Consider the following 24,735-nt stretch of genomic DNA (forward strand, 5'->3'; position numbering starts at 1 on the left):
CTGGTCTGCCTGCGTCCCAGGGGGACGTTCCCCAAGGTCTGGAGGTACTTTTAGTGTCACAACTGGGCGTCGGGAGGAGTGCACTGCTGACATCTAGTGGGTAGAGGAGAGCTCAGGGATGCGGCGGAATAGCTTACAGTGAACGGCCTCCCAGCTTCCCATAGCAAAGAACCATCCAGCCCAAAAGGTCCACAGTACAACTGATGTGTCTAAGAAGGAACTTGCATGTAGGATATTTAAAAAAAAAAAAAAAAAAAAAAACAACCTCTTACAACGTAAAACGACAAATAACACAATTTAAAAGTGGGCAATGGAGTTCCCGTCTTGGCTCAGTGGTTCACGGATCTGACTGGGAACCATGAGGTTGCGGGTTCCAGCACCGGACTCACTCAGTGAGTTAAGGCTCTGGCATTACCGGGAGCTGTGGTGTAGGTTGCAGACACGGCTCGGATCTGGCGTGGTTGTGGCTGTGGCTGTGGTGGAGGCCGGCAGCTGTACCTCCGATTTGACCCCTGGCCTGGGAACCTCCATATGCCACGGATGTGGCCCTAAAAAGACAATAAATAAATAAATAAAGGTGGGCCAAGGGAGTTCCTGTCGTGGCTCAGCAGTTACCAAGGATGCAGGTTCGATCCCTGGCCCCCCTCAGTGGGTCAGGGACCCGCACTGCTGTGACCCCGCATTGCTATGGCTGTGGTGTAGGCCAGTAGCTGTCGCTCTGATTTGACCCCTAGCCTGGGAACCTCCACATGCCGCAGGTGTGGCTCTAAGAAGCAAAAAAATAAAATAAAATTTAAAAATTTTAAAAATTAAAGTGGGCAAAGGATTTGAAGAGGCAGTTCTCCAAAGATGACACACAAGCGGCCAATAAACACAGGAAAATATGTTCCACATCCTCAGACAGCAAGGAACGTGAATCAAAGCCACGGTGAGCTACGACTTCACACCCACTAGAATGGCTCTACGGTGAGCCCTTGAACAATGCAGGGGTTGGGGCAATGACCCCCCCCCCGCCCCGCCCCCGGCAATCAAAAATCCAAGTATAACTTTACAGTCAGCACCCTGTATCCAGTTCCGCATCAGCGGATTCAACCAACTCTGGATCATGCAGTAATGTAGGATGTACTTAGTGCAAAAAACATTCACATATAAGTATACCCATGCCCTTCGACTCCACGTTGTTCAGGAGTCAATGGTGATCAAAAGGACCATAACAAGTGCTGAAGATATGGAGAAAGTGGAACCCTCGCACGCTGCTGATGGGAATGAAAAACGCTCTCACCACTTTGGAAAACACTCTGGCAGTTCCTCACAAAATGAAATATACAGTCACCATGTGACCCGCAATTCCACTCCTAGGTATACACCCAAGTGAAATGAAAACCTACGTCCACGCAAAAACTGGTACACAAATGTTCATAGCAGCATGATTCATAGCAGCCGAAAAGTAGAAACAGCAAATGTCTACCAATGGATGAATGGATAAATCAACTGTGATATAACCATACCATGAACTATTATTTTTTAATAAAAAGAAATAAAGTACTGATAGACGCTACAGCATGGAACGACCTTAACAACATTATGCTAAGTGAAAGAAGCCAGTCACAAAAGGCCACATATGGTTATGATTCCATTTAGGGTTGACCCTTGAACGACACAGCTTTGAACACTGCGGGTCCACTCAGATGTGGATTTTTCTCACGAGGTAATACTACGGTACCACGTGATCCATGGTTAGTTGAATCCATAGATGCAGAATCACAGATATGGAAGAACGCGTATTCGGAGGGGTGCCTGGCAGATCTTCGACGACACAGAGGGTCAGAACCCCAACCCCTGAATTATTCAAAGGTCAACTGTATACAAAATAGCCAGAACAGGAAAACCCACAGAGACAGAAGACAGATTAATGGTTGCCTAGAGCTGGGATGACAGGAAGCCTTGGGGTGTCAGCTAAAGGGTGTGGGGTTTCTTTTTGGAGTCTTCAAAATGGTCCAAAATTGATTGCGGTGATGGTTGCCGAGATCTGTGAATGCGCCATACACTTTGAATGGCTAAATTCTATGGTATGTGAATCACATCTCAATCAACCGTTACTAAAAATCCAATTACAACACGGGGGTAAATACTCTGATGGAGGTGAGTGCAAGGCACAGAAGGCAGAGGCCAGGAAAGAAAAGTCCAGAAAGGCTTCCCCCGATGAATAGGAGCCTGTCAGTCACCAGGTTTGGTTTACTTTTTTAATTAAATTCTTTTTTTTTTTTAAGGGCCAAACCCACAGCATATGGAGGTTCCCAGGCTAGGGGTCGAATCGGAGCTACAGCTGCCAGCCTACACCAGAGCCACAGCAACGCCAGATCTGAGCCACATCTGTGACCTACAGCACAGCTCACGGCAACGCCGGATCCTTAACCCAGTGAGCGAGGCCAGGGATCGAACCCGAGACCTCATGGATACTAGAGGAGTTCATTACCACTGAGCCACAATGGGATCCCCTTGCAATTAAATTCTTCATTGGTTTTATTGAGATTCCAGGGGTAGGGAGGTCGCAGGAAGGGGGCCATTTCAGGTATAGGGAATCTCAGGAGACATCTGAAAAACTCATTCAGATTGTCCGACTATAAAATCCCAAGCATGGGAGGGACAAGGACAACATGGTGTGACTTAGCAGAGTGGCAGGTGGTGGAGCACACTGGCCTTCGCTCCCGGCCAAAACCCTGGACTGAATATTTTATGGGCAAATGAATCGGTGTAAGAAGAAGAGCAGAAGCAGAAGAGAAGACGACGGGTCTAGAGACGGGACAGCCTGTGTCTTTATATTAGATGTCCTAAATTGTCACCACAGTCAACTCAACCCTCTCCTTAATGTTAAGCTTGAAAACTGCTACAAAGAGAGACCAGCCCAGGACCATGTCTTTCTTCAAGGCACAGCTGACAAGCTGGACGACTCAGCACTAAGTGGTTTGACGTAAACGAAAAACAGTAAGAGGAGTAAGAATAAGAAAAACCACCTATGATTTAAGTGTCCCGATGTTATGAGAAAAAATAATAGTGGCCCCTTCTGAGTTTAGACAAGAGCCAGAAACACAACGACAACGACGCAACGCAAAGAGCCACTTACCACAGGAACCCGGGCATTTGGCTCAAATTCTGTGGAATCAGCATCTGAAAACGAAGAAACGAGCTCAGTAACTCACCAATACTGCTGAAAAGTAATTGAAGGAACGAGAATGCTTTTCATGAAGGTTATTAGAAAATCGCAGACTTACCTTTCAAGTTAAGACAGTTTCTCGCAAACTCGATCACTGCCAGTTGCATCCCGAGGCACACTCCTAGTTGAAAGAACACACGCATAAAGCAAGTCAGCATATGGTGCAGCGCTTCCTGTTTCCTGCTCATTTGTTGCCGACCTCCTCCATCCAGAACGGAGGCACCAACAGAGTTTGCTGCTGTAGCCTCTGCCCTCAGAACACATGTGCAGGGGCGGGAAGGGGCTGGACGGCCCGAGTTGAGAAGGAAAAAGGGCGGGAAAGGACAAGCTGAGGTCCAAAAGGGAAAGCTGCCTCCACCAGAGCGCCTGATGCCCTCACAGGATGTCTAACGACACCTCCTCATTCAAGAGGGGGTCTCCCAGGGCTGGGACGTCACAGTCCCTCTTCTCGAGGTAGATGCACAGCCTTAAATACAGGCTGTGCTTGCGGGCAGCCCCCGCGGGCCAGCGGGCTGGGATCCAAGGAGCTCCTACAGGCGGGCAGTGGAGCAGGCGGTCTCTGCCCGGCTGCTGGGCCCTGAACAGCCCTGTAATCCTCGCCCCAGGGAAGGAGCAGCGTCTGGGGGTGCTGGCGCCTCTGCTGCGGGCAGCAGCGTGATGGCGCGGCGAAATGGACCCGAACAGAGAGCTCGGTAAGGAGAAAAAAGCACCCGTGTGGGTCCAGGCCTGTTGCTATGGCCCACCTCCACATTCACTGCAGCCCATCAATCCTCTCAAACAAACAAGCACCAAGGAACCTTCCAGATGCTTTTACAGGCACATCCAAGGTACAGAAGGGGCTCAAAGGAGAGAGCAATCAATACACAGGCACGCCAGGACAAGTCGATAAGCATGTAACAGCTGAGTGTTTGGGGGGGAACTTTAGAAAGTTCCAGAAGGCCAGGACATAAAGAGACACTGTGTGCAAGAGAAAGCTAAAGAGCCGCAAACGATTCTATGCAGTGAAAATTATCCGAAGACCGCTCACCACATTTCAACAGAAACAAAACAAGATTACTTCAAAAGAAAACAGTGGTTCAGATGAGCTTGGATGGGCAAAACAAAGCAAAGCTTCTCTGGTGAAAATGGAGCCCAAGCGGACAGCATCTAGGAGGCGAATCAAACAACAGGCAAGCGGGGAAACAAAGAGTCGGCCGAGACTAGGTCAGGCGCACCAAAGCAGGTCCACTCAGTCCAGAAACCCACCAGCTCACGCAAGCACAGCATGGAACACAGCCCCTCGCGGCTCCCTCCACTGCCTCACTCCCCAACCGCAGGGCTGCCTTTTTCCCCGTCGAGCCTGCGTTTCATCCGGTTTCACTGCTTTGCAATTGCACCAGAAGCATTGAAAAGACCAAGCTCTACTAAGTCTTAACAGAGCTGGCCCTGTACCACTGGATGGCCTTCCTGCATTATCTTTTCTAGAAGGAGCATATACATTTCAACTTCAACTTTTTTTTTTTTTTTTTCAGGTGAGAAACAGCATTGTGGCATCTTGTTGGGTTGGTCTCTGCTTGAAGTGGTGCGAGATGGATTCAGCGGGGAATCAGAGAAGGTAAGGGCAGGAAAGAACAGCAGATCCTCCCAGCCTCTTGCTACCCAACCACAACACTGCAAGTTCTCCGAGGTTGCCAATGTTTTTGCTGGAAAGGGCCAGAGAGTAAAGATTTTAAGCTCTGCAGGCTGTAGGGTCTCAAATTCTGCCAATGTACTGCAAACGCAGCCACAGACAATATGTAAACAAATTGGTTGTGTCTGTGTTCCAAGAAAAGATTGTTGACAAAAAGGCTGTGAGGCGTCCCATTGTGGCTCAGCAGTAACGAACCCGTCTAGGAACCATGAGGATGCAGGTTCGATCCCTGGCCTCACTCAGTGGGTTAAGGACCCGGCGTTGCCGTGAGCTGTGGTGTAGGTCGCAGATGCGGCTCGGATCCTGAGTTGCTGTGGCTGTGGAGCAGACCGGGGGCTGTAGCTCTAATTCGACCCCTAACCCGGGAACTTCCACATGCCTGGGATGCAGCCCTAAAAAGCAAATAAGTAAATAAATAAACAAATAAAAGGCTGTGAGCCAGGTATTTATTTAAGACTTGCAGAAGGTAGTTTCCAGACACTGCAGCAAACTACGTGGCACCTGAATATTCACATTCAAGGTTCTACTTTTCACATTAACAAACTCTAGTTGCCCTACTAGCGAAAAATCTAAAGCGCTCATAGCTAGGATTCATAAACATCAGTTTTACCCAGAAAAGGAATCTTCCTTGCCCTTGCCCAAGAAATCGCCTGGAGTTTTCCCAAGGTTCCTCTGATTCCGAAGCCTCCTGGCACAAGAACACCACTGCAATCAACACAAAATGAGGATGAATGTGATATGATTTTTAGTTGTAAAACTGTTTGTTTTCAGCCGTTCATGCTCAGCGATCCCAAATCCAACACGTGGCACAATTGCTAGAGAACAGGCTTGGAATCTATTCTCAGAATTGATGACATGATTTCACATCCTAAACTTTCTTCTTGAAATCCTCCCAATGTTATAAACGAGTTGCAACAATTCCTTACAGCTGACCTTGATAGATACTTTCTGATAGGCGCTTGCAGCACGGGAGCATAGTGACTGAGAAACTCGATTCAATTAAAAATGCCACCGAAAAAATGATCTGAATAAAAATACGTCAAGGTTCTCTTAAAAGCACGACTATAAAAATCTTCAGGCCTCTTATGCAATCAGAAGGAGTTCAACTGGTAACAATCAGCCTTAGATTTCGATGGCTAATTAAGTTGTGGCACAGGAAAATTTCCTGGCTCGGAGACACTTGACAGATTTTCTAGGTAAACACTCTCATTTGAAAAGAGAAAAACTGGAGGGTCGTGCTACCCTCCCAGCACAGCGCCACCCCCAAGAGTTCCATGGATCGCTAATCAACTCATGTGTTAAAAAAAAAAGCAAAACCAAGAGAGGGAGGATTGTCACTGCTGCCTTCAACTTTGTACACGGAAGCGCCATCTCTGCATCTCTCAGTAGCATCAGCTCACTTTCCCTCCAATACGCTGTCTAAATCCTCCCTGGAATAAAGCTGTTTCCTTTGCACGAGCCACAGACATTTTCACGGCACGGTTCAAAGTAAATGCAATGTAAATGCGGCACAACCGCTCAGAATCAGCCCAAACTACCTTTCACAAGGCACAAAAACTGCCAACTGGGGTAAATCGAATCATTACGGGGAAATCACAGTAGCGCTGTCCTAAATGGCGTGGACGGTACTCGGTACTCACTCAGCTTTGCAGAGCTTCTGCCAAGCTTCGTGGAATTTCACAGGGTCCTCAGTTTCGGTGGTCTGCTCCAGATCGATGGAGTCTATGTACTAAAAACATGCAACAGATTAAAGGGACATTTCCGAACAATAAATACTGGAAGGAACATACTAGAGACAACTAACACTGACATGGTTACGCAATCACTACCTATTATGCAGACACAGTAGTGGTCCCTTGGCATTGAAAAGCACCACCTCTGTCCTGCGGCTCTTATAATCTTTGGGGGAGATTCCGAAACCAAACCACTGGGAGATAATGGCTGTGATGGGCAATGAAGAGAAAGCTTCGGAAGGAACCAGGAGCTAGAGCTGATCCAGACGCGGGCTGGAGAAAGGAAGAGAAGGGCTGCCTTCGGGAAGCTCTCCAGGGAGGGGATGTCCGAGAGGCAAAGCCCTCGAGGACGAGGGGACGTAAGCCGGGCACCTGCGCACGTCTGTGCAGTGGGGAGCTAGTGGGAAAGGTGAGCGGGAAATGGGGGGGAACCCCACAAAGGAACCACAGAGGAAAGAGAGCAGTGACCACTCCAGGGACCTCAAAAGAAGCTCCACCCAGCAAGGGAAAAGTTTACACTGGAAGCCACTGAAAGGTCTTAAGGAACAGAATGATTGTGTTGATTTATTTATTTTTGTCTTTTTGACCTACACCACAGCTCACGGCAACGTGGGATCCTCAACCCACGGAGCAAGGCCAGGGATCGAACCCGCAACGTCATGGTTCCTAGTCGGATTCGTTAACCACTGAGCCATGACGGGAACTCCAGAACGGAGTGATTTTAAAAAGATCACTCTGGCTGGCACAGTGAGGGAAATGGACGAAAGACTGAAAACCACTTGGTGGCTTCCCGCACAAGTCAGGCAGGATAAACACAGCGCAAGCCCAAGATTCAAACAGTCCTTAGTGGAAGCCACTGACAATGAATTCTAGTCTAGGAAAAACATGGACAACAATTCCTATGTACATAATGGTCCCTATATATCTATATTATCTTAGTATTTCTGTTTTAAAAAGTACTATCTGAATATATCTTAAGGTACAAAAATTTTAGGAGTCCCCATCATGGCTCAGCAGAAACGAATCTGACCAGTATTCATGAGGACGAAGGTTCGATCCCTGGCCTTGCTCAGTGGGTTGAGGATCTGGTGTTGCTGTGGCTGTGGTGTTGGCCAGCAGCAGCTGCAACTCCGATTCAACCCCTAGCCTGGGAGCTTCCGTATGCTGCAGGTGTGACCCTTAAAAGAAAAAAAAAATTACTTTATAAAATTTGTATTAAAACTGATTTTCTGGAGTTCCCGTTGTGGTGCAGCGGAAACAAATCCGACTAGGAACCATGAGGTGTGGCCCTAAAAAGAGCAAAAAAAAAAACCTGATTTTCTATTGTTTTTTTCTATGAGGACCTGGGGGACTTAGAGGAACAAGGACAGGAAGGAAAGTATTTCTTGGAAAATCAAAAATAAAAACTGATTAGAAAGGAGTTCTCTGATGACCCAGCAGGTTAAGGATACAGCCTTGTTGCTGCCATGGCACAGGTTCAGTCCCTGGCCCGGAAATTTCTGCATGCTGCAGGTGTGACCAAAAATAAAAATAGATTAAAAAGCAATGAGAGGAGTTCCCATTGTGGCTCAGTGGGTTAAAGACCTGATGTTGCCTCTGTGAGGATGCAGGTTTGAACCCCTGCCTTGCTCAGTGGATTAAGGTTGTGGCATTGCCGTGAGCTGTGGTGTCGGTCCCAGATGCGGCTCGGATCTGATGTTGCCGTGGCTGTGGTGTAAGCCAGCAGCTGTGGGCTACTGATTGGACCCCCAGCCCGGGAATCTCCCTATGCTGCTGGTGCCGCCCTAAAAAGCAAAAAAAAATTAGAAAAATAAAAAATAAAAAACAAATAATCACTTTGCCAGATATATGGCATTTTAAAAATCTGGACTCAATTCCAGTGCTAAAGGGGGGGAAAAGTTCCATTATTTTATCAGGCAAACACAAAATACTTAAATGACCATGAAGTACATATGTCCCCAAATGTCCAAAGCCTCATTTCAGAAACTGTGCCTTAAACCTACATGTAGAAGAGCAGTTAACATGGCAGGTCTGACCACTTTCCTTGGAAAGGGCTGCTTGTGCCGGCCCTTGGCTGGCAGCTGGATATGTGGATTTGGGGAGGGTTCTCGCCATTCCCAGAACTGGTAAGAGTGGCTCCCTGTGCCCACAGTATTTGTAGAAACAATATGATGTGTGCAGAACACCTGCGTTCCTCCTGGGAGTCTGGAATTGTGACACTCCGTAGGCAGAGGGCACCCACGTGGTCAGCCCTCCGTCACACCCTGGGCACTGAGTCTCTAACAAGCTTCCCTGGTAGACAGCACTTCACATGTGTTGTCACGGCTCCCTGCTGGGGGACTTAAGCATGTCCTCTGTGACTGCTGCAGGAGGACTCTTGGGAGTTTGCGCCTGGTCTCCCCCAGATTTCATCCCATGTGCCTCTTGCCTTTGCTGAGTTGGCTCTGCATCCTAGCACTGTAATAACTCATAATCGTGAGGACAGGCGTAGGCTAAGTCCTGGGAGTCCTCCTGGTGAATCACCGATCCAGGAGGTGGGCTTGGGGACCCTTCAGGACAACCTGCCTGTCTGCAACACAAGCTGCCACGATGAAGGACTGAAATACGCAGAAGAACAGGTGGGGCCTCACCATCAGATTCAGCTTGTGGTTGATGGCCAAAGCCGAGTGTTCCAGGGCTTTGAACACGGAGGCGTAGCAGTCCCTGAGCTTGGTGTACTTGCCAACCAGGGCTATGGAACACGTTTTCTGTAACCTTTCATACCTGGGAAGGAAAACAAGCTTAAAGGTTATATGCATGTGACATCACATCACAAGCATAAGGACAGCCGCTGTTCTTATCCCAAGGCACTTTTTAAAACCTGACGAGCAGACATGCCTTGAATTTGATGTACTTGACTCAAATCCCCTCCGCACGCCGAAAGAACAAAAATCTGTACTCCAAGAGATTTCAAAATCACAAGAAAGCCCAACATTGACTTACATAAGCAGGCACAGTGATAAATTCGAGAAGAGTATATCAGAGAAAAAGGCAAAAGCATTAACAATTAAAAGAAAAAACTTCTCCCCATCTCATAAACAAGAGCTGTCCTTAAATTCATTTCTAAGGTGACACTGTATAAGAAAACGCATTCTCAGTGTCAAAAGGAGACACGCTAATATTAACTTTGTAAGGTGACACTCCATACGAAAATGCATTCAAAGTGTCTACATTAAAAACTGCTACATTCCCAGCTGGCCCACAAAAGCCAGGTTATTTGTGGCATTCCTGAAGAATGGTGCTGAACTATTTAAAATATTATAAGCCACTTGGATCATTTTTATGAGAAAATTCCATTCTACGTAAGACACTCAATCACATTTTACCATCAGAGACACAATCTTTACTGTTGCTTTTGTCAGGAGATCTGTTCAAAGGACATGAAAAATGTCTGGTCTAGTACTAAGTATGTGGAAATGTTATTTAGGGCTGAAGATTTTTTAGGGCTTCGGGGGCAACCTGTTCCCCAAACACCCAAGAACAAAAATGTTACCAGGATGAGAAATATTCCTCTTTCGTATCAACATCTGCAAAGAGTGAAAGAGAAGCGTGATGGGAAGAGGCTGGAAGAAGAAAAAAGCACAAGGAGCTAAGAACTCAAAACCGACAGCAAAGGTGACTTTCTAGGAAGAGCGTGAGAGAAAGAGGCTAAACCTTTAACTTGCTACTTAATTTTATGTCGCTCTGGAGACTGCCTGCCTGCCACCCAGCTCTAAGGCAAGGACGCAGGGAACAAAGCAAGGTGGGGTCAGGCCAAGATGACGGCAGAGGTCGGTGCGTCCCGTCCCAGAGTATGGCCCGAGGGCGGTGGCCCAGCCCTCGCCCGATCTCACCCCTCCTCTGATGGAGGGACATGGGCTCTGCTCCCGGGAAGGACGCGGGGCTGCGGTCAGCAGCGCCACCCCCGCTTCCACTCACCTTTGTCTGGTCTTCCTAGGGAAGGAGTCACCTGGCAGCTGGAAGGACAGGGGAGGCCGCTGGGTCAGGCCAGTGGAGGAAGGAGGCCAGCTGCCGCCCAGGCCGGGCTCCCGGAGCACTGCCCCGACCAGCCAAGCACCTGCCTCCTGCTCCTGCCTCGTGCTCCCCCTTCGGCCGTCAGCTGGGTGTGAGGCAGGCAGCTGACACGGCTGTGAGCTGCTGAGGGGAGGCAGGCGTGGGGTGGGCTTCGCAGGAAGGTTCCCAGGAGGGCAGGGTTGTCCTCCCTTCCAGCTTCGCCTCTGCGCAGCCCTGGACCTCTGCGATCAGGCCTGCCCCTGTGACCTCTCTGCCTGCCTCCTAGTATCTCTCTGCGGGCTGCGCAGAGGGGACAGGGCCTAGAGGATGGCCACTTCGTCCCACCACGACCAGTGAACCAACAACACGGCCAACGTGACGCAGAGGGACCGATGTTCACTCTCCCCTCTGCCTGAAGCCTCACGTGAGCTGAATGGTGGCCCCCAAAAAGCGTATGTCCCCCAGAACCAATGAATGTGAACCTATCTGGAAAAAAAAAGGTCTTTCCAGGTGCAGTTAAGTTAAGGATCTCCAGATGGGCTCGTCTTGGATTAGAATGGGCCCTAAGATAAGGACAAGCATCCTGAGAAAAGAGGAAGACACAAAGAAGGAGGACATGCGACAACAGAGGCAGAGACTGGAGTGACGTGGCCACAAGCCAGGGAACACCAAGGAAGCCAGGAGAGCTGCATGGTACAGATTCGCCCCCAGAACTCCGGAAGGAACCAACCGTGCTGATGCCTTGACTTTGGACTTCTGACCCCCACAATCTTGACAGAACAGATTTCTGTTGTGTTAAGCCCCCCAGCTTGTGCTAACCTGTTACAGCAGCCGCAGGAAACTAAACACCAAACACTTGCTTGAAATAGCACAGAGGCAGGAGTTCCCCTCATGGCTCAGTGGTTAACGAATCCGGCTAGGAACCGTGAGGTTGCGGGTTCGATCCCTGGCCTTGCTCAGTGGGTTAAGGATCTCACGTTGCCGTGAGCTGTGGTGTGGGTCACAGACGTGGCTTGGATCCTCTGTGGCTCTGGCGTAGGCCGGCAGCTGAAGCTCCAATTCGACCCCTAGCCTGGGAACCTCCATATGCAGTGGGAGCGGCCCAGGAAATGGCAAAAAAAAGCACAGAGGCATAGCATGTAATTTAAAACTATTTCCAATACAAAGAATGAAAATATTAAAGTTTCTAATGCTTAAAGAGGATCAGCCCCAAGCTACTCCGAAAATTCCTACAAACGGACTGAGTTCTTAAGCATTCTGGGGGGCAGAGTACCTAAGTTCAGAAGATGCGATTTGTTCCTGATCCTGCTTGCCCCAGAAAATCTTTTTTTTTTTTTTCTTTTGTTGGCGGCATATGGACATTCCCAGGCCAGGGATCCAATCCAAGCCACAGCTGTAACCTACACCACAGCTGTGGCAATGCCAGATCCTTAACCCACTGTGCCACAGCAAGAACTCCTTGTCCCAGAAATTCTAAAGCACTTTTTAAGTTTTAAAGTGAAGGGGCATATAAACCAACTATAATGGAAAAAATAAAAATCATTTTTAGAAAATTAAAAAAATAAACAGGGCCGTGAGAATCCAAAAAAAAAAATTTTTTTTTAAATTAACCGAAAGGGCAAAAGAGCTTTCAATCTACCAAAGGTAAGTGGGTTTGTCACCAGCAAATCATTTTAATTATTGTTACCGACATAAGTAACCAATAGTGCCTGATATGATGTTAAGGCCTGATGCTTTTTCTCCCATAATTGCCATAGTGTGGTTGCTAGTATCCCCCAGTTATATATGGGTGGGAGAACAAGTCCAGAGAGGTTAAGTCATCTGTCCCAACTCACACAGCTCTGAAAGGAGGTGCTGGGGCCTGAATCCATGGGGCCTGACACCAGAGCTTACATTTTTTTGCATTGACATATAATTGACACACAGCATTACATTAGTTCCAGGTGTACAACATAATGATTCAATATAGTACGAAACGATGACTCTACTAATTCTAGTTAACAGCCATTGCCGCACATAGTTACAATTTTTTTTCTTGTGATGAGAACCCCTTGGCAACACCAGAGCCTTCATGTAACTGCTTCACTGCTGCCGCGACCTCAGCTGCATGAGAAGTCAGCAGCCAGGACTTTTATGGAGTCACGCTTCATTTACAGTTCATAAAAGAAACAGGGGATGGGGATTTAATCTGAAAACCACATCAAATTAGGCAAACCTTGTCTCAAAAACTAAACAATGAACTAGGAAATCAAAATGCTTCCACAATTTTTTTTTTTTTCAGTTCTGGAATCCAGATTCCTCCAATTCACTCTGCTTTAAGTAGAGCAAAATCAAAGGGCCTGGAAATCTTTGAAACGTACAGCAAAATACCCTAACAATATGCTAGAGCCTTGGATATTTCCAGAACCAAACATACCCATGTAGAGAGTGGAATGCTACACAGCTACCTTTTAAGGTACACTTCAGTCCTAACCCCAAAGCCAAGAATTATTCAAGACGACATTAGCGATTCCTTTTACAGTACCTGTCAGCCATATTTCTCCACTTGAAAAGCAAATTACTTGCAGAATCCCCAATGGGCAGATCCAATCTCTCTTTAAAATATTTAACGATGCCTTGTTCCTCCAAAAGCACAGGCACTCGGTAGGTGGAAGAAACATCGTGGATACATATGACCTGATGAATGATGATAAAATACCGTATTTAATGAACGACTCAAATATGCCTCAGGAATGAACTCAAAAATGAGCCAAAACCCAAGAGAGATGGCAGTTTACTTATACTGACACAAGGAAACCAGAACCCAGCAACCTAAACAGGAGTCAGAATGAACACAAGGTTAGTTTCATCTAATTACAAAACACTTCCAGGAGTTCCCGTCGTGGTGCAGTGGTTAACGAATTCGACTAGGAACCATGAAGTTGCGGGTTCGGTCCCTGCCCTTGCTCAGTGGGTTAACGATCCGGCGTTGCCGTGAGCTGTGGTGTAGGTTGCAGACGCGGCTCGGATCCCGCGTTGTGTGGCTCTGGCGTAGGCCGGTGGCTACAGCTCCAATTCAACCCCTAGCCTGGGAACCTCCATATGCCGCGGGAGCGGCCCAAGAAATAGCAACAACAACAACAAAAAGACAAAAGACAAAAAAAACACTTCCAACTCATTTTTCTACATCTGGAACCGTGGAAGCTGTAGTAGAATAAGTATACGTACACATATATGGTCTTTGGTCCTAGTCCCTGGCACAGGGCTTCAAAACCCTTTGAAATTTCCTGAGTTAGAAGAGTAACTTTGTTAGGTTAACGAGGTGACTCAGGGTGACCCCAGATGACTTCAGGATGGCAGGTGGTCACTAGAAAAGCCAAGCAAGTCACTAGAAGGCAAGTCACTAGAAGCCACCTCACCTCCACGGAGGAGATGGGGACCAGAGAGTGAGTTCCAGCACAAGACGAGAGAGTTAATCATGCCTACATAATGAAACCCAAGAAAAACTCAGAACGTGGGGGCTGGGGAGCATCCTGGTTGGTGAACGTACAGATGGCGCAGGAGCGAGGTGCACCCTGACTCCACAGGGACACGAGCTCTTGTGCCTGGGACTCTCCTGCCCTGTGTGTTTCTTCCTCTGGCTCTTCATGTGCACCCTCTAACATCAAACAGTGATTGCAAGTACAGCGCTTTCCTGAGCTCTGTGAGCCATTCTAAGGAATGATCAAACCCGAAGGGGCTATGGGAAACTTCCGAGTTGTAGTCAGCCAGGCAGGAGGGCAGGTGGCTTGGGACAACGGAAACCTGCGGCTGGCGTCGGAAGTGCAGGGCAGTCTTCTAAAGGACTGAGCCCTGAAAGTGGCGGAGTCTGACACCCACGCCAGGTAGTTAGTGTCTGCGTTGAACTGCAGGACCCCCGGCTGATGTCAGATACAAGCAACACGGATGCCGTATGTCAACATCCAAGACGCAACGCCCAAGGCACCATGTTCTAAGCCGAGATTAAAGCAGTCACAGCGAACTCACACACCTTGTCTGCTAAGTGTGGGCGTGCAGTTTGTTTGTGGATTCATTTGTTGGGGCCGCTGCTGTCGTAGCTGCCTTGGTCTGCTGCCTTCATTTGGGTAAATTTACAAGCACACATTGAGCACAGTGAAATTAGTTACACCAAGGAGAGGAGACAGGCGCTTTTACATGTCAGGTGGTGTGGCTGTTTTTCACTTACCCCAACGAGCTCTCACCACCCTCTCAAGTACAAAGGGCTACTGGGGGGCATGTGAGGATCTGCCACACGCTAAATAAATGCCAGGAAGCATTCTGCCAACTCTGTGTGTTCAGTCGTTCCAAACCCATAGCTACCCAGATAAGGGTGCCTTAGCTATTTGGACATCAACAACTTGATAGCTAAGACCATTGTGTCTCGGCGTTCCCGCCGTGAGGCAGTGGGTTAATGATCCGGCTTGTGTCTGTAGAGACCCTGGTTCCATCCTGGGCCCGGCACAGTGGGTTAAGGATGCAGCACTGTTGCAGCTGTGGCCTAGGTAACAGCTCTGGTTTGGATTCTATCCCTGGCTGGGGAGCTTCCATATGCCATGGGGGCAGCCAGGGGGGAAAAGCAAAGACCACTGTGTCTCACTTACGGCTTCTACCATGCAGTTCACAGTGCTAGGATGTCACTGACATGAGGTTCCATCCCAATTACTAATTAAAATTAAACCTCTGGGAGTTCCCTTTGTGGCGCAGTGGTTAACGAATCCGACTAGGAACCATGAGGTTGCGGGCTCGATCCCTGGCCTTGCTCAGTGGGTTGAGGGTCTGGCCTTGCCGTGAGCTGTGGTGTAGGTTGCAGACGCAGCTCGGATCTGGCGTGGCTGTGGCTCTGGCGTAGGCCGGTGGCTACAGCTCCGATTCGACCCCTAGCCTGGGAACCTCCATATGCCGCAAGAGCAGCCTTAGGAAAGACAAAAAGACAAAAAAAGAAAAGAAAAGAAAAAATTTAAATTAAATTAAATTAAATCTCTGGGAGTTCCCGTCGTGGCGCAGTGGTTAACGAATCCAACTAGGAACCATGAGATTGCGGGTTGGGTCCCTGCCCTTGCTCAGTGGGTTAACGATCCGGCGTTGCCGTGAGCTGTGGTGTAGGTTGCAGACGCGGCTCGGATCCCGCGTTGCTGTGGCTCTGGCGTAGGCCGGTGGCTGCAGGTCCGATTCGACCCCTAGCCTGGGAACCTCCATATGCCGCGGGAGCGGCCCAAGAAATAGCAACAACAACAACAACAAAGACAAAAGACCAAAAAAAAAAAAAAATTAAATCTCTGGGCAGCCACAACTCCCACAGTGGAAGGCGTGGCATGTAGGGCTATTTACTCATTTATCCTCCAGGCCAGACATTTTTTCAGGTATCATGGTAACAGAGCGCATCCACAGAGATGCCTGCTGACCCCTCCTTGCCAATCCAGCTAAGAAGAGCTCTAAGTGCAAGTTCGCCAGGAATTAAGACACGAGAGAGGAGCTCTTGTCATGGCTCAACGGAAATGAATCTGACTAGCATTCATGAGGACACAGGTTCGATCCCTGGCCTTGCTCGGTGGGTTAAGGATCCGGCACTGCCGTGAGCTGTGGTGTAGGTCGCAGATGTGGCTCGAATCTGATGTTGCTGTGGCTGTGGTGTTGGCCGGCAGCAATAGCTCCCATTCAACCCCTAGCCAGAAACTTCCATGTGCCGTGGCTGTGGCCCTAAAAAAAAAAAAAAGGAATAAATCTCATATGGTTGAAAGTTTGGACTGTGACTTCTGTTCCCACAGCTCCCAGCAACCCAGCTCTAAAAACTGTATCTTCCTTCAATTTCGGAAACCACGTTAAATGTCTGCACACCCAAAATACTATTTACGAAAAACAATTGAACAAAACCAAAACGACTTGATGACGTACAGATACAAGAGAGCTTTCAACCTACCATCACATTTGTCAAAGTGTTTGAGACTTGGGCACTGACCCTGAAGCATCAGGCAGTGAATACTCAGCCTGCCCCCTGAGACACAGGAATCTGATGAGGTGGTGCTCAGGCTTCAGAGAACCCTGAGCTAATCTGAAGAAAATAAAAGGTTTCTGCAGAACCTCAGCCTCTTCCCAAGCCCCCATCATATCACCTTTTAAGCTCCGATCCCTTGTGCCTGAGCCTGACTGCAAGCGAGAGACAGAGATAAACGCATGAAGGAAAAAAGAAGAGCTGGCTCTCGGATGCCCGGGTGGCAAGTCCTGTGGAGCAGAGGACCTGCGCCCCAATCACAGTAGTTTTTGTAGCAATGAAACGAACTGAGGCCACTGATGTAATTGCAAGTGACAGTGTGAATGTCACCGTCACGTGTGGTTTGGGGTGAGTGAAGCTGTGACGAGTACAAAGAAATCAAAGCAACGGCCGTTAAGTGGCCCGGGAAGACAAGATAAAGACGTGAGGAGCAGGCTTCAAAGGGTTCCTTCTCTAGAGGGCAGGCTGTGAGTTAAAAAGCCCACCTGGTTTCGCGCCTCTGCTCGACATTGAAGGGGGGATTATGCAAGGAAACATGCAGTCTGTCTAAGGAGTCAGGAGTCTCAAGACTGTTCACTAGCTGCGTGCGAGTCCCCTGAAGCTTTTATACATGTTGTGGAAAGTAATCTGCTCATTTAAGAGGTATAAAACGCTGGCATCAGCAGAAGTGCCTGCAAGGCAATCAGATCTAAAGAGCAGCACTGACCTGTTCGGGCTTCACGTGACAAAACATGGAAATCTTTTCCTTCACAGCCATTTCGATGGGCGTTGAGCTTCGGCAGACAATCTGTCAAAGTCGATTATGCGCGGGTTAGCAGGCAGGAATTGGGTGGCTCACACGGCCACTGCTTTTCAGGGGGACGCTACATTAATTGTCTTCTGCTGCAGGAGACTTGATGGCGTGTGCGCATCTCCATCCTGGGAGTTGCACTGGGCTGCTAGAAATTGGTCTGAGCACTAATACAAGCAAGTGAAACCAAACCCAACAGAAATCCACCCGCAAGACATGTCAAGGTATTTCTAGTGCAGGCTCAAGGCTCGTAGATGTTACTTCTTTAAAACTCTAAGAAGAGAAGTTCCCGTCATGGCCCAGTGGTTAACGAATGCAACTAGGAACCATGAGGTTTCGGGTTCGATCCCTGACCTTGCTCAGTGGGTTAAGGATCCCACGTTGCAGGGAGCTGTGGTGTGGCTTGCAGACGTGGCTCGGATCCCGCCTTGCTGTGGCTGTGGTGTAGGCCAGCATCTACAGCTCCGATGAGACCCGTAGCCTGGAAACCTCCATGTGCCGCAAGAACAGCCCTAGAAAAGGCAAAAACACACACAAAAAGACTCTAAGAACAGAGGAGTTGCCAATGCAGGTCAGTGGGTTAAGGACCTGACATAGTCTCCATGAGGATGCAGGTTTGATCCCTTTCTCTCAGTAGGTTAAGGATCCGGCATTGCCGCCAGCCGTGGTGTAGGTAGGATCTGGCGTTGCTGTGGCCACAGAGCTAGGCTTCAGCCGCAGCTCCAATTTGACCCCTGGCCTGGGAAATTCCATATGCTGCAAGTGCAGCTGAAAACAAAATAAAAACCAGACAGAACACTGTAAATCAACTATACTTTAAAAAATAAATAAATAAAAACTATAAAGACAGAGCTAGCCCAAGGGTTGGCAAAGCTGTCTAAAGGGCCGGATGGCAAAAAACCTTGGGTTTTGCAGTCATGCTGTGGCTGCCCTGACTACTCAACGGTACCACCAGGGTGCAAAGGCAGCTCTAGACAAATGTGGGCAAGGAGTGGAGAAGAGGTCACAGTAAAACTTCCCTTACAGGCAGCAGGACGCTGCACTCGATAGAGCCCGTCAAATGAGGGACTGCAGAAGAACAGGGGGCCAATTTAGACATGCGAGGCTGAGGGAAGAAGCCTTCCCCAGCTCCCAGATACAAAAAGCTCAGTCACAGGAACCATCTGAGAGCTAGAAAGGACTCAGACGACATAAGAGATTAAGAAATGATCAGCCTGGGAGTTCCCGTCGTGGGTTAGTGGTTAACGAATCCGACTAGGAACCATGAGGTTGCGGGTTTGATCCCTGGCCTTGCTCAGTGGGTTAAGGATCCGGCGTTGCCGTGAGCTGTGGTGTAGGCCGGCAGCTACAGCTCCAATGAGACCCCTAGCCTGGGAACCTCCATATGCTGCGGATGCGGCCCTAGAAAAGACAAAAAAAAAAGAAAAGAAAAAAGAAATGATCAGCCTATTCCACAAAATTTACCCACTTTCCTTAACTCACCAGGTCGGGAGACAGGCCTAACCCCCTCAGCGCACGGACACTGTTCTGTGTAGGTTTGGTCTTCTGTTCTCCGGTAGCACTGGGCTGGAAGGCAATGGGCCACTGTTAGTACCACGGACATGTAGCTCTCCTGGACAATGCGTGGCTCTCTGGTTTAACAAGTGGAATAAAGAGAATCACAGAAAGGCCCACAGGGCTTACTGACTACACACTTAACTGGAAAGCTCACCTGGGGGACAAGGCTGACATGGATATTACAGAAATTCTCCCTTTTCGCTTTAAACTGGAATTGTCTGAACGCTTCCACAAAGGGCATTCCTTCGATGTCTCCGATGGTGCCACCCAGCTGCGGATGGGGAGAAAAAGACACGAGAGATCAAATTATTTTCCCTGGTACAGAGACTAAGAGAACAATTTTTTTTAGTACTCAATGAATTTATTACATTTATAGTTGTACAATGATAGAACAATTCTTAACACATGAAGCATAAGAACTGAAGTCTGATGACGGCACAGGACAGCAGTCTGTAAATATACTAAAAACCACTGAATCGTCCACTTATATCATAGGTGAAATGTATGCTATGTAAGTTAAACCTCACTAAAGCTGTTAGAAATGAAAAAGAAAAGCACTGTATGTTTAAGAGGGAGATGAAGCCAGGGGAGAGAAAGTGAAGACTAGAAGGTAAAATACACAGAAGGGATGGAATATAATACAGCCAGTGAGACAAGAAAGAGAGGAATCAAAGGGTCGAGAAGGGGAAGGAGGAGTTCCTGTCGTGGCTCAGTGGTTAACGAATCAACCTAGGAACCATGAGGTTGCAAGTTCCATCCCTGGCCTCGATTATGGGTTGAGGAACTGGCATTGCTGGGAGCTGTGGTGTAGGTAGGCTCAGATCTGCCGTGGCTGTGGCATACGCTCCGCCTACAGCTCTGATTAGATCCCTAGCCTGGGAACCTCCATATGCCGTGGGTGCGGCCCTAGAAAAGACAAAAAGACAAAAATAAGGCGGGGGGGGGGGAGGGGGGAAGCAAGGTCAAGGGGAGCTTTTCTTTTATTTTGGCTGCACCCGAAGCATGTGGAAGTTCCTGGGCCAGGGATCAGGCCAGGGACCAAACCTACGCAATGCCAGACCCTTAACTCGCTGTGCCATGATGGAACCACCAAGGAGAGGTTTAAGAATGATCTGGGTTGGAGTTCCCGTCATGGCGCAGTGGTTAACGAATCCGACTAGGAACCATGAGGGTGCGGGTTCGGTCCCTGCCCTTGCTCAGTGGGTTAACGATCCGGCGTTGCCGTGAGCTGTGGTGTAGGTTGCAGACGAGGCTCGGATCCCGCGTTGCTGTGGCTCTGACGTAGGCCGGCGGCTACAGCTCCGATTGGACCCCTAGCCTGGGAACCTCCATATGCCACACGGGAGTGGCCCTAGAAATAGCAAAAAGACAAAAAAAAAAAAAAAAGAATGATCTGGGTTGAGTTCTCACTGTGATACAGTGGGTTAAGAATCTGACTGAAGTGGCTCGGGTCACTGCAGAGGGGCGGATTCAACCCCCAGCCCAGCGCAGTGGGTTAAAGTATCCAGCATTGCTACCGCTGCAGTGTAGGTCACAGCTGTGGCTTGGATTCACTCCCTGTCCCAGGAACTTCCATGTGCAGTGGGGAGTTATTGTGTGACCTGGCAGGTTAAGGATCCAGCATTGTCACTACAGTGGCTTGGGTCACTGCTGGAGCATGGGTTTGATCCCTATCCCCAAAACTACCATGGATGTGGCCAAAAAAAAGAAAAAAAAAAGAAAATAGAATGCCCCCTCCTCCCGGCCCTCTGCCAGAATGCACACACTATAAGGCTGTCAATCCTTCATCTTACCAAGATCAAAATCCAAAAAAAAAAAAAAAGATTTTTTGCCTTTTTTTAGGGCCACACTCAAGACATATGGAGGTTCCCAGGCTAGGGTCAAATCAGAGCTGTAGCTGCCAGCCTACACCACAGCCACAGCAACGCAGGATCCAAGCCTCGTCTGCACCCTACACCACAACTCACGACAATGTCAGATCCATGACCCACTGAGCGAGGCCAGGTATCGAACCAGCATCCTTATGGATACTAGTTGGTTTCGTTTCTGCTGTGCCAGGACAAGAACTCAAAAAAAAAAAAAAATGTTTTTTAAGGAGCACTTTAAGAAAAGAGAAGGGTTAGAGTTTCCTGGTAGCCTAGTATTTAGGGACCTGGTATTGACACTGCAGCAGCTCAGGTCACTGCTATGGCTCAGGTTAGATCCCTGGCCTAAGAACTTCCACCTGCTTCGGATGCGGCCAATAAAAAAGGAAAAAAGGGAAATCCTAAGCAGATAAAAAGTTCTAGAATATAGGCCACAGAGTGAGACCAGTTAGTTTCTACCAGTGGTCCCACTGGAAGGGAGAATTCAAATTCAGTGACAATATGAGAAAGGTGAGATCCACCTGGCTCTGACTGCTGTGAAATGGTGAGCATTCTCTCTCTCCATGAACACACACGCACACATGAACACACACACACAGTTGCATGCAGCTGAACAGTCTCCTAGTAATGGTGGTACTACCAAAATTAAATCATTCCTATTAAAACAAGTAGTACCAAGAGCCCAGAGAATGTTCTTGACAGTGTAATCCTTTGAGAAATGTTAACTTAACTTAAAATGTACTTCCAATAAAGTTACTAAAGCATTTTACTCTACAGGATAAAATTCACCGCAACCCATTCCTCCTCACCATATTTAAATACTTAAAGGCTATCACACAGATTTTTACATTAATTCTTCAGCATCTGAGCTTCTACTGCATGCTCAACACTGTAAATGAGGTGCTGGAAAGAATTTAAGACCACATGCTCCTGAGGAGCTCAGAATGTGTCGAGGAAAAGAAGGCAGAGCTAAAGAAAAATAATCAAGAGTCAAACGGGGAGTTCCCGTGGTGGCACAGCAGAAACGAATCCGACTAGGAACCATGAGGTTGTGGGTTCAATCCCTGGCCTAGCTCAGTGGGTTAAGGATCCAGCATTGCCGTGAGCTGTGGTGTAGGTCACAGATAAGGCTCAGATACCGAGTTGCTGTGGCTGTGGTGTAGGCTGGCAGCTGAAGCTCCGATTAGACCCCTAGCCTGGGAGCCTTCATATGCCTCGGGTGCAGCCCTAAAAAGACAGAAAAAAAAAAAAGTAAACCGCGAGCACTAAGTGGTATGACCTGGCTGTTGAGGAGGAAGAGATCACGGTGGGCCCAGGCCCAGAAGTCACCATCTTCCCTGGCTTCAGCTACTTGACTGGGTGCAAAATCTCCATGTAGCCCTGACTTTTCTTCCCAGCGCCACTGACAAGTTTGAAGGCAACTTGCCCTTGACATCTCAGATGGATCAGTAAGTACTCAAACTTACCAGGTCCCAAAGTGAACTCCTGGTCCCTACAGCCCTGGGCCTGTTTGTCTGGGTGCTTACTTGGCTCAACAAATAGCATCTCCTCCCATTAACTGGCGCAAGTGAGAGGTCTGGAAGACATCCTCCCTCCCACCCCAGTCCAGTGGCTCATACCTCCAAAACGTTCTTCCAGATCTCTCCACTGCCACCTCCACTGCTACCACTCTAGATACCCAAGCCGACAGCATGTTCTGCAGGGCTTCCTGCAACCATCTAGGCCCAGGGTGGCTGCCGCCTGTTTTTATACAGGAAGCCCTACTGGCGTGTGGCCACGCCCACTCATTTACATACGACCTTGGGCTGCTCTGGCGCCACCAGGGCAGAGCAGAGAGTAGCTGTGACAGAGAGGAAACATATCTACTATCTGGCCCTTTACAGAGAGAGCTGGCTGCCCCTCATCTTAACCGGCCTCCCAGCTTCCACCCACTCCTGTCTTACAAAACATCTGTCATACCCCAGCATGGTGACCTCTGAAACTCAGATTATGTCTCTCTGGCGCTGACAGCCCTCAGTGGCTCAATGCTACCCTAAAAATAAAATCTAAACTCCCTGAGCGGCCCTACAGGATGTGGCCCTTGCAGATGTCCCTAATCCTATCTCCTGCTCCCGCTCCCACCCACTACTCCCCAGCCCCCACCTCCGTGCTTTAGCCCCACCAGCCTTCCAGGCCCTCAGAGGGGCCATGCTCTTCCTTCCGGTCCCTTAGGTCCTCCTACCCACCTCCTTAATCCCAAGGAGCTGTGCCCCCCTCCGAGAGCCCGACCCTGACCGCCCACCTAAAGCGCCCTGTCTGTGCCCTTCCTAGTAACACAGCGCAGGTGCCATTCTTTAATTTGTATCCTTGTTTCCTGTCTCTCTACCGCTCTAGGCTGTAAGCCCCATGAGGGCAGGAACTTGCCTGCCGTATCTCCAGCACAAGCCTGGAGGCTTGCCCGCAGCAGTGGGAGTTTAGGTCAATGGTCACAACTGGACAGAAAAGTCAAGAAATTCAACGTAAAGCCTGGGTCACAGCGTTCTAGTACCTGTTACCGTAATTAGAACAGAATCAGAAGTTCCCGGCGTGGCCCAGTGGTTAACGAATCCGACTAGGAACCATGAGGTTGCGGGTTCGATCCCTGGCCTCCCTCAGTGGGTTAAGGATCTGGTGTTGCCATGAGCTGCAGTGTAGGTCACAGATGCGGCTTGGATCTGGCGCTGCAGTGGCTTTGTCGACTGATTTGCTCTGATTCGACCCCTAGCCTGGGAACCTCCATATGCCGCGGGAGCGGCCCAAGAAATGGCAAAAAAAAAGACAGGGGGGAAAAAAAAAAACAGAATCAAACAAAGAAGTCTTAGGACTTCATTGCTATAGAAGAAATTCTTTACTAACTTTAGCTCAGATAACAAAACCTAATTAAAATTCAAGTTTCCTGGCTATGGAACAGAGAGAAATATATGTTCATTCTGTAAGTGAATGACAAATTTAATTACAGAAACCCAAGAAACAAAACATGCAGTCAGGAAACTGGCAGGGGTGAGGGCTCTAAGTGCTCCCTTAACCACATGCATCAGGATCTAAGGGCAAAAAAAATTTTCTAGGAAAAAAGAGGTCTGCACTTAACCTAAACCTTAAGGAGACATTTTCTGTTTCTGATGGGGAGTATTCTGGGAGTTAGCAGGGAATCCAGAAAAAGGAGGCAAAAACTTTAAACACTATCTGCTTCTGCCCCCACATGTGCTACACTGGCACTGCACCCTCTCTGCCAATTTGGAAGGTCCCATACCTCTCCTCTGGTTCCTCCTTATCATCAGTGTCATCAGAAACTTCCACTATTTTTACTACCAGAGTCCTAAGTTAATTCTTTCCCCACACAACAGGGAAAACATCAGCCAAAACAACATTTTAAGGGCTATTCAAAGCCAAATGAGGAGTTCCAGTTGTGGTGCAGCGGAAACAAATCTGACTAGGAACCATGAGGTTGTGGGTTCGATCCCTAGCCTCGCTCAGTGGGTTAAGGATCCGGCGTAGCTGTGAGCTCTGGTGTAGGTCGCAGACACAGCTCAGATCTGATGTTGCTGTGGCTGTGGTGCAGGCTAGCAGCTGTAGCTCTGATTGGACCCATAGCCCAGGAACCTCCATATGCCGCATATACGGCCCTAAAAAGCAAAAAAAAAAAAAAAAAAAAAGCAGCAGCAAGCAAATTAATGAGATGGGCAATGACCATTTTGCCTCTTATTAAAGAAAGGAATCTATATCTGAAAGTTGCTTAAAAGTCTCATCACAAAAAAAAAAAATGTGTAACTATATCAAACGACAGATGCGAACTAAATTTATTTTAGTCATCAATTCACAATATACACATAATTTTAGCATGGATGTGTGT

At 48.4% G+C, this 24,735-nt stretch overlaps 1 protein-coding gene across 4 annotated transcripts in view; it reads right to left on the reverse strand.

The window, feature by feature from the left end:
• The window catches only part of CTPS2 (CTP synthase 2), a 126,085-nt gene that overhangs the window by 79,175 nt on the left and 22,175 nt on the right, over positions 1–24,735 (reverse strand). For all 4 annotated transcript variants that reach the window (XM_047764730.1, XM_047764731.1, XM_047764728.1 and 1 more), the window contains exons 5-13: positions 19,157–19,273; positions 18,928–19,011; positions 17,362–17,442; positions 13,173–13,324; positions 9,247–9,379; positions 6,524–6,612; positions 5,494–5,588; positions 3,273–3,335; positions 3,125–3,168 (exon numbers count right to left, since the gene is read on the reverse strand). In XM_047764730.1, coding sequence (XP_047620686.1) covers positions 3,125–3,168; positions 3,273–3,335; positions 5,494–5,588; positions 6,524–6,612; positions 9,247–9,379; positions 13,173–13,324; positions 17,362–17,442; positions 18,928–19,011; positions 19,157–19,273 — 858 coding nt within the window. The remainder of the gene's footprint in view (positions 1–3,124; positions 3,169–3,272; positions 3,336–5,493; positions 5,589–6,523; positions 6,613–9,246; positions 9,380–13,172; positions 13,325–17,361; positions 17,443–18,927; positions 19,012–19,156; positions 19,274–24,735) is intronic.

This window comes from Phacochoerus africanus, chromosome X, assembly GCF_016906955.1.
Source record: "Phacochoerus africanus isolate WHEZ1 chromosome X, ROS_Pafr_v1, whole genome shotgun sequence".
Lineage (NCBI taxonomy): Eukaryota > Metazoa > Chordata > Mammalia > Artiodactyla > Suidae > Phacochoerus > Phacochoerus africanus.